At 41.7% G+C, this 10115-nt stretch overlaps 2 protein-coding genes across 4 annotated transcripts; one reads left to right on the forward strand and one right to left on the reverse strand.

Annotated features, from left to right (window-relative positions):
* Positions 1-141: 141 nt before the first annotated feature.
* Positions 142-3650, reverse strand: LOC109487961 (probable RNA-binding protein EIF1AD). Its single transcript, XM_019792082.1, has 5 exons — positions 3029-3650; positions 2318-2426; positions 1589-1697; positions 1100-1150; positions 142-670 (listed from the first exon to the last, which is right to left on the reverse strand). The coding sequence occupies exons 1-5, from the start codon at positions 3113-3115 to the stop codon at positions 445-447; spliced, it is 582 nt and encodes a 193-aa protein (XP_019647641.1). The 5' UTR covers positions 3116-3650; the 3' UTR covers positions 142-444.
* A 141-nt stretch (positions 3651-3791) lies between these two features.
* LOC109487950 (barrier-to-autointegration factor-like) lies at positions 3792-8920 on the forward strand. Of its 3 annotated transcripts, none has more exons than XM_019792059.1 (3): positions 3792-3946; positions 7254-7393; positions 7822-8920. In XM_019792059.1, the coding sequence occupies exons 2-3, from the start codon at positions 7268-7270 to the stop codon at positions 7966-7968; spliced, it is 273 nt and encodes a 90-aa protein (XP_019647618.1). In that variant the 5' UTR covers positions 3792-3946; positions 7254-7267; the 3' UTR covers positions 7969-8920. The 3 variants fall into 3 exon arrangements, with proteins under 3 accessions (XP_019647618.1, XP_019647619.1, XP_019647616.1); XM_019792060.1 differs by having other exon boundaries at positions 7260-7393; XM_019792057.1 differs by lacking the exons at positions 7254-7393; positions 7822-8920 and adding an exon at positions 5142-6149.
* The last annotated feature ends 1195 nt before the right edge of the window (positions 8921-10115 follow it).

Consider the following 10115-nt stretch of genomic DNA (forward strand, 5'->3'; position numbering starts at 1 on the left):
TTGTAAGGATTTTGCCTCATTATTGCATTCTTGCATTTCTTTATGTTGACACTCTGATGACAAAGCCCACACCACAAACCCTGTTGTTATGTTACTCAGAGTTCAATGAATAATGTCCATAACAAATAAACTGCATCAATACAATTAAAGGATATGTGGTTTATGTATCTTAATCTCTTCCCAATACATTGTATCACGTTCTAAGATATCTTATGCAAAACGTACATACATGTTTGTACACGTACTTTTCTGCAAGTACATGTATCCCAATTATGAAGATTGCTTTGATAGGAGCCCTGTCATCTATTGATCAATCTAATGCCACTTCAAACTATTTTTAGTGAAGCATTTGGGTCCAATGTTGATGTCCATAGGTCTTAAGTCTCTGACACAAAGTCTCTTCACACTGCATATATAAAAGCAGTCTAAAAGGAGCATCAATGTCTATTCATCAATAGCCTCCCCATCTTCTTGTCTGTATTCCTCCTCCTCTTCCTCTTCCTCCTCACTGGAGTCTTCCGTGTCAGTGTACATCTCCACAACCGGACGGTTGGTGTTGACAAACAGGTCATCATCATTATCAGAGTCCTCATCTTCCTCTGAATCTGCAGGTGTACCTTTGTTGTTGTTTGAGGCAAGAGGGTCTGCTTTGCTTTCAGTTTGGTGACCACTGTGTGAAGAAAAGAAAAGATTACATTTTTAAGCAATTGGTCATTGATTATCCTGATGAAGGTGACAGTGGTCATTAAAAGTTTGATAAAAATGTAATCCTTGTGTTGGAATAAAGTTCAACATTTTACTACAATACAATTTACCTCTTAGCCAGATAACGTTGACGTAAGAGTGACTGAAAATTCCGGGTGAGCTACTTTTCCTCGTGTGGAAAAAAGTATCAAACTTCATCATTACCCCTAGTATTGATGAACTGGTTATCATGGCATAAGTAAGGGAGCTTATGCTCACTGGCATTTTGCTTTTGTAGTGTTGAACAGTTGAACTGCTTTTCAGTTGTATAGCAAGCTGTAGGATGTACTAAAGACATATCAAAAGTTTATCATTGACAAAGACTCACAAATTGGCAAAAGAAATGCAAACCTACTTTTGATCCTGTTGCTTGTCTGTCAGCCCTAAGACTTCAAAAGCTTGAGGCCTGTAAGGGAATGATAACAGCATGTTAGACATGAGATAAAGAGTGACAATCAACAAAGGAAAGTGATCTCAATCAAGATTTGGTTCACTGAAGAGCTAATCTCCCACTGGTCATGACAGATGCTATGTACAGTATTTAAAAGTTCATTGTACCTGGGAAATTTCCTTAGCTCTTTTCGCGAAGCACAATGAACAGTGGACCACGGTTTAAAGTAACATACCAACCTAGGGACTGTGACCCTTTCCAGTAGCGGGCATGTCAGTTGAGTGATTTGAACTCCCAACCTCTTGGTCCAGAGGCAGGGTCACTAACGTAAACCACTGGACTACGCACACACTACATGTATATAATCTGACAAAAAGGCACGACACAAGTACTCAACAGAATTGACACATTTATGACCAGATCTTTGAACACAGCAGACCAAACTGTACTCACCATGCTCCCTCCTCTATGATGTACTTGATCTGGTCACGGTACAGAACAAACTGGATCTCAGCCCGAACCTTGTCACCTTCTTCAATGGGCTCAACTATGACATGGTCTCCTGTAAGAAAAGAAGGGGCAATGTCGATGAAGGTTGGACATCCAGGTGATACGATATGCCAAAAAGCAGTTACTCAAGCAACTGGATATGATTTTGGAAGAGCAATGATTCAACGGAAAGGTGAAACTGTGTGAGTTTTTTGTTGTTATGCCATTCTGTATCGTATGTGATTTTGTACTATTGTATAGTCTGTTACGACGACTTGTTACACTCAATCTTTGCACATTTAATCGCATGACTTGTTAAAAGCTTTCAAGTGATGATGCCCCAACTGTGGTACTGTAGCTTACCCTATTACAATGACAATACTAGTAAATAATGAGTAGATGTGAGTATTTGTTGCCATTAGTGTGAACAATGTACATGATACATCAGGGCCCATCACCCTTCCCTCAACCACGATGGGGGCTAACATCGTCTACCAGATACCTTTGACCTAGTGTTGACGTCACACTTCAGAGAAGCCATGTGACATGCCTCACTGGGTCAGTCTACTGAGGAAGACCAGAGTGACTGGTTGAAAGCTCTAGGTGAGAGAACTTCTTTGCGTTGGTTTGAAAGTTTTAACTTTAAAGAATGTACATAATAGTGAACCGTAGCAACTGTGTGCTTGTTCTCACCTCTTTTGATCCAGATGTTCTTCCTGAACTTGGTGGGCATGCTTGCCAAGAAGTGGTCACCATTGACTGTCTCCACCTCATGTAGGTTACCCCCTCTACTGGCCACTACCTGCAGAGGATTACACGCGGTTCATAATTTAGTGCACAACATGAGAAAAGAGAATTCAAGAATATGCTATGCACTTAAATACCGGTTGATAAATACTCGCACAGACACCTACATATTCTCTTTTCTTCCCCCTTACTATGCCACAGTGGAACTCCTTACCCGGCCTGGTAGTTATGGCTCCCAATGTTGAGTCGTTCCGGGCCGGGCTGGAGGCCTGCCCGCCTTAGTCTGGACCTCCTCTCCCCCCCTAACGGCTCCCCTCGTGGGGTTACTTGGGGGTACTGAAGATGACGATGATTTCTTAGGAGCTCAATGTTACAGCAGCAGCGAGCTATATTACACCGAATGGCCTGTTAGTGTTACACCTTACCTTTACACATTGAACTGTAAGCATTGTTTGAAGCTATCTCTATTGATAATGTACTTCGCGGCAGCGAGTTCCACTCTACGAAAGTTCTGTTAGTGTTACTTCTAGGGAAAAAATGAGTTTTTAAATATCTGAACCCCTGGTTGATAACTCTAACACATTGTGAATGTGCTGTAAACATGATATTGTGAAAACATGTCTAAATTTGCAATAAAAAGTTTTAAAAAAGAGTTACCCTGACAATTTGTTGATCCCCCTCTGGCAAAACGAACTCCTCCAAGACCTCCCTGGCAACGTGCTTCTTCTTTGTTGTCTTGGACATCTTGTTCGTGTAGATTACTCCAAGGAGCTTTCCTTTGATTGCTCAGAACTGATGCAATTCACAGTTTGTCAACAACAGAAAAACTTTTGGAAGCCCTGAGACGAGGAGCCAGTCAATTTCCTATAAAGAAACTGCCAGCCAGATATATCAAGAAAATCTGCTATTAAGTCTTGTCATAAAAAAATAGAGTTACTGAATTCTTCTCGTATTGCACAATAAAAATCGGTAGCCGTGCTGATATAACGGTGGAAAATGTTCCGACGTCAGCAAAAATTTTGAAGTTCTCTGCACTACTGCAGTTCAGCGCATGTCGCAGTATGTCCACGGGTTGCGCAGTACTGCACTTCACACGACTTCTCTGGTCGTTTCGTGCCTGGCAAAAGACCGCGACAGCGCGAAGGTCCGTCACTGAGCCATAATTGGAAGAGGGTCCCGCGCTCACCCGGTGGAAGACAGCTGGGAGAAAGAGGAGAAAACGGCGAAGCAGACGGCAGAGAGGCAAAATTTCGACATACCCGGCGCCATGACAGTTCTCAATGCATCATGGGTAAGTCACTTTCGAAGCGACCGCAACCTTGCGCCAAAATTCAACTTAACAGCCATTCAAAGTATGATAACACACATAAGATTCAATAATATAGTCTTTAAAATGAAGTAGTTTAGCTTAAACTGTTTTAAAACTGTTTTTGAGGTCGATCATGACGCCTTTTGTACAGTCACGTGACTAGTTTCATTTTCCGCCCGCCAACTGCCGAGGGAGGGATTTGTCGAAACTTGCCTGAACACTTTCCTAAAACTCGTCTTTCTTCTGACTCTTGTCGTCCGTGTCTGGTAAGTATTGGGTGGCATGTTCGTTGGTTAGACTTAAGAGTATGTTGTATACTTCGGGATGGGTTCGCAATGTTTGCTATAATGGAGAAAATTCAAAATTTGTTTACGGCAAGCTACAACTTACAAGCATGCGTGAGTTCTTTGAGCTGTTCAAACTCCAAGCAGATGTTTTGGTGGCCGGAAAAGACAGTATCAAATTGGCCAGGCAGTATCCAGCAGCAAATGTTGGGTGGCGAATGGATATACTAGTAGTTTGGCTGCTGGATACTGCCTGGTCAATTTTGATACTGTCTTTTGCGGCCATCGAAACGTCTGGTTGGAGATTAGTTCAAACTGGGTAGCTGATGAGCTCATGCCAGCAGGTGACCTGTATAAAAGTGTAAGAAGTGTCTTGTGTCAGGTCATCTACTTACTTGCGGGTCAGTGAGGTTTTTGACAAGGCGTGGCAGGAATTTGAGAAACTGTGAGCTGAGACAGACCTGCACAGGCCTGTAAACAACTTGCCTATGTCAGTATGTGACCAAGGTTAACAACATCAAGCGAAAGGAGAAGAGAAGAACTGGACTGAAACTAGATTGAAATGCCATCAGCCATCTTCGCATCATGACTCACTTCTGCTTTTGGAGTCTGGAGCTCTGCCAGTGTATATTGTGATGACAGAACAAGCCTACTGTCGCAGTCGCATGGAGAGGGATAGAAATCTGGGATAGAAAATCCTTGCTTCAACGAAGTTCAAGAACTTGACAAGAAGAAATAGATATCATACTAGACGGTATCAGTTGTAACTTGTATGCCAAAAGGAACAGAAACACTCCCCACCCTGCCCCGTACAAGACATTCATTGTGTTATTGAAGAATAAACAATTTTATTCCAGAGTAATTGTGATGTACACAGGACCTTCATAAATTTCTAACCATGCCATAGGTAGTTGGCTGCAAATGGCAGGTGGTTTCCTTGGTTTCATCACTCACTCACTCACTGTCCTAATCAGTTTTTTCCTCACAGTGTTATTGTATAAAAGTAATTTGATTGAAAACAAAATTTGATTAAAAGTAAGGTGCAGTCTGCACTTTGCCAAACAACAAAATTCTTTTCCTCAAGAATCCTAATTATAAAGCTAGCTACATCATAGTACATGGGAGTAACTTAGGAAACCACCTACTAGCACTAATAGCACCCCTCCTTTTATTACAGGGTCCTAGTGTGGTTGGTTATAGACCCACCATGAGTCGCCCCCCTCCCGACCCTGTGTTTGTGTTACGCGGCTCCGACGTTGCAGTCAGCTGCCTCAAGTTCCGCTGCCGGGAGGCAGATTCCACAAAACTCTTGTTCTCTGGCACGGCCGGGGGGAAAATCCACCCGTGGGACCTGCAGACCAAACGGAGCCTGGGTGTTCTCGATGGACACGGGGGCCAGGGTGTACTGTCGTTAGGTCTTTGTGGTGAAGACAACGCAGTGCTGTACAGTCAGGGCCGAGATGGCACAGTGGCGCTATGGGACCTGCAGGAAGGAAGGAACAATGTTTCCCACAGGATTCCCGTGCCTGCTGTTGGCTTCTGTCAGGTGGAAATGTTTAGTCATGGTACCGGTAGGCTTTTGGCTGCAGCGGGAGCGAGCCAAGCCGAGGTAGCAGTGATGGATCTTCGGAGCAAGAAGCCGGTTTTCTCCCTACAGCCTGCAGAAGGGTGTTCTCCACAGGGGATGGTTATGGCACTAAAGGCGGCGTCTGGCAGTGACTGCTCGCCCCTTTTGGCAGCGTATGAGGACGGGAGCGTTGCAGTGTGGGACGTAAAGCAAAGGCAGATTGTCAGCCACCTACGAGCGCACACAGAGCCCATCCTCTGCATGGATTACGATCAGGAACAAGGCAAGGGAATAACAGGGTCAGCCGACAACAAACTTATCGTATGGACAAACAAGGACGGGCAGCTAGCGACGAAGCAGACTGTTGAACTCAGCAACCCTGGCCTGTCCTGTGTGAAAATAAGGGGCGACCGCAAACTAGTGGTAACGGGTGGCTGGGATCATTTGATACGCCTGTATGGATGGAAGAAGATGAAACCTCTGGCTGTACTGGACTACCATACGGACACTGTTCAATGTGTGGACTTCTCTGATCATGAGAACTCTGTGGATAGGTTGCTAGCTGCAGGATCGAAAGACCAGAGGATCAGTCTGTGGTCTATATATAATCAATGATAATGGTTAACTTGTCATTGTGTTATTTATATCAGTAAGTTCAATCAAACTATGTTCTTGATAATCAACTTGAGTATATTTCAATTTTGAAATCCGCATGCATAATGTGAATTGTGATGATAAATTCAACAGAATGTAATTCTGAGTTGCATAATTGTCCTTTCAGAAACTGAAACCTGTCACTGACAGATGGGCAATTTTGATCTACCAGGGGTACTGTATATAGTGCAGGAGGTTTGAATAAAGAGATATGGAAGCCCAGAATGTCCTATTGTCTTGCAGCATGTGTAACTGAATGTTGTATGATTGGAAGCAGCAGATGATAAGTCAGATAGTGAATGAGTGTGACTCGTGAGTGATGTTGCACTGTGGCTGTAAAATGCTATGGGTAACATTGGCCACACCAATTTAATTTCTTGGTTGACGGATTCGCCTGCTTCATTTTTTTCTGATTTGCCAAAAAAAAGAAGAATCAGAATCAATTGCAAAATGCTCATATTTTGCCATTTTGCCCTGAACAGTTGAAAACAGTCCTTTTCTTCCTAGTTGTTACAGTTATTCCATTTTTCAATGCAGTGGTATCATTAAAAGTTCAAAATTCATTGTTTAAATTTTGAACCAGCCTGGTGTGTTGACCTAATGGCTCCTATTGTACCATTTTGGGCCATAATAGGATGCCTAGGCCTGTTTTTATTTTTTTTCGCCCACTCCATTATTTTTCTAGAAAAATCCGTTAACCAAGAAATTAAATTGGTGTGGCCTTAATAAACAAATTAGTAAACTATGCTTTGGAATACATACAGTTCAATTCAAATAAGGTAAATCTTTACTTTTGACAATAATTTCTTTTCATCACTTCATTTCTTTGAGTACCTTAATGCTGTAGTGTGAGTTTTTAGTTTCATAGTAAAGTGTTGAATGCCGGTCATTTAGTGTCCGGATGAAGGCGACTGGTCGTTGAAAATTTGATCTCTCTGTCCTCGTGTTGGAATAAAGTTACATTTTATTGTGATTACTACTAAAACAGATAAACCTTCATGATAATTTGAAACAATTTGATGAATATTGTGTTGATATGACTGATCTAACTCTGCACTGATGTTCCAGTTCCAGCAGTCATCATGTCGTCTACATCCCAGAAGCACAGGGACTTTGTTGGGGAGCCGATGGGAGACAAGCCAGTCACAGCCCTGGCCGGCATCGGAGGCACACTGGGGGGAAGGCTGGAGGAGGAGGGTTTCGACAAGGTATAAAATTTGTATATGACATTTGTAACATACAATATACTAGGAAGAAAATCAGCCCCTTTTCAGTAGTTACTACTTGCTGTTTTGAAAAGAAGAAAGTAACAGTGAAGTCTTTTTTTGTTATCTTCCACCATCTGCACTCTTTTGCAATTGTATGCACTAGTACAGTATAAGTAAAGTTTGCATCTATGACAGCACTTCTTTTAACAACAGACCTAGAGAACTATTGTAGAGTGGAACTTGCTGCCACGAACAACGAAGTATGTATACAAAGGGATAGCTTTTAACATAGCTTACAGCCAAGGTGTAACAAGTCACTTGGTGTGATACAGACAGCTGCTGCTGTCCTATGTACTCATGAAGCTGGTGTGTTATGACTAAATGATATACATATATAAAGAATACAGATGATTCCACTTTTTCCCCAGGCATATGTAGTACTGGGCCAGTTCCTGGTTCTGAAGAAGAATGAGGAGTTTTTCAAGGACTGGCTGAAGTCGACGTGCAATGCCAACAGTAAACAGAGCGGAGACTGCTACACCTGCCTCAAGGAGTGGTGCGACAACTTCTTGTGATGGGAAACATCTCGCATAGTGCTGTGTACCGGTTCACTGGACATGTAAAAATGTTTAGGTTCAAGTAAAAAAAAATAAAATAAAAGGCAAGGACCGATTCCGGACTTATTACAAGAAAAACCCATATCACATACCCCTTTTCTTTCCAAACCACCTAAAACCTTCCATAGATTGCAAAATCTGTGCTGCAGAAAACATTGCCATCGGGCATTGTCAAGTGTCAGCCTCCATGTTACAGGGCCTAAGGTTTACCCAGACAACATCGCAAGGTTGCCAACATGCAATTTTTTGTATGCCAGACTTACAAGTCCGGAACTGAACCTAAACCTCTGGACTTGAATCCGGACTTGAACCTAAATGTGGGTTTAGGTACACAGCACTGCTCAGCAGTGTGTTAGTAATACTGATAGCACGATATACATACTCAATAGGGTGCCTTTCATGTTGACGTTATGGAACATGTATCTTATCATTCATAACTAGAGGTTTCAGGCTGTGACCGAAATACTGCGATTTATTCATGGCATTTGCCAATATTGTAAGTGTTCATTTTAAGCACTTCTTTAGTTAGCGAACATGTAAGTGAAAATTCAGTCCCAGGGACAAGTCAGCTATATTGAGTTCTTGCCTCTGTTAAAACCAACTTGTCTCCTCAAAATTGTACATTAAAATAGGTGGCTATGTACTATGAACTTCAGTACTGTTCGTTCCGTGCATTTCTGATAGATTTACGCCTTTTAAAAGAAATTGTTGACATTTCTCACTGACATTGAACTTCCTCAGACATTTCACTGTCAAGGTCAGACCCTTAGAATGTCTATGTTACTGTTTTAAAGATGTGGTATGATGAGCAGCAAAGATGTATTGAATATTGTAGGTGAAAAAGCTTGATCTATACTATCTATTTTGCACATGATGTATCAATGCATTAAAGGTTCAATTTCTTCCCAGTTGTCCATTTGTGTATCATTTGAAAGGGTTGTTCTGAGAAAACAAGACAGCTATTTCTCAACCCTTCTGTTTTTACTGTGTGTCTCATCTGTCTCTTAGTTTAATTGTTCAACTGTTGGGGTTTCACAGATGATCTGACAACCAGGTTTCTTCACCCTTATCATCAGTTTTCCTCTGAGCTTTTCATTTAGTGTCTGTCATGTCTGTGACACATGGAGATTCCTCGTCAGTTTCTGTTTCTTAACTGTGGCTAGGAGATCTTTGTACAACTACAACATCATATACAGTTTTGTGTATTTATTTACGAAGATTTACAGGTGACTATCACCTTTTCAAAGATGTCAAACCTGAAACTAGACTGTAAAGTTTGAACCACTCACGCCGGGAAGGTCCACTACTCTTTTCGATAAGTGTGTTGGGTGTGGCTCTCCCAAACACGGGACCTCCATTTTACGTCCTATCCGGGGGACGTCCCTTACCAAAGCTAGGTACTCTTTTTCACCTGAGGAAAGTCGTATAAAGTGCCTTTCCCAAGGGCACAAGATCGGTGGAATCGGGCAGGATTCGAACCCTCGACTTCATGAATGTGAGCCGAATACGCTTCGGCTTCACCACACGACTTATATGATGGCCTGGCAAACAAAATGTTGCATCAGATGAAACCATTTAAAAGATAATTTATTAAGTACAATCCATGTCTCGAGACTGGTGTAGTCTGTAGACAACCATCCAAATACATAAAATTGCTGAATTTTTATTTTAAGTACAGGGTTTGTGCTTCAGCAGACAATTTCCATGGAAGTAAAAGAAGCTAACTGGATATAATTTACCCACAAGTTCATCAATTGCAGTGCATGTAATGCAGTAATGAAATAACGAAAAGTCAAAATTCACACCTCAATATTAGGGACTCTTTGCTATGTAGTAAATTCAAATTCTGATGTTCTTTTATGTTGAATGAGGCTCACAACTAATAACTATAGTTTCCTAAAACTCTCCTATTATACTTATGAAATTAATTTCATCATTTGGAAGAACATAGGGATTTTCATACATAAAACCAGTAATTATCTACATAAAGCGGCGAGAAGCAGTGCTCCAGTCAGAAGCTCTGAGGAAGGTGTCTGATAGACAAAGATGTGAGCAAGGTGAGAATACATTACTGGTTCTGCATAATTTAAAAGAAAACCCCTATA

The sequence above is a fragment of the Branchiostoma belcheri genome, unplaced genomic scaffold (genome assembly GCF_001625305.1).
Source record: "Branchiostoma belcheri isolate BF01 breed outbred unplaced genomic scaffold, Haploidv18h27 scaffold90, whole genome shotgun sequence".
In the NCBI taxonomy this organism is placed as follows: Eukaryota; Metazoa; Chordata; class Leptocardii; order Amphioxiformes; family Branchiostomatidae; genus Branchiostoma; species Branchiostoma belcheri.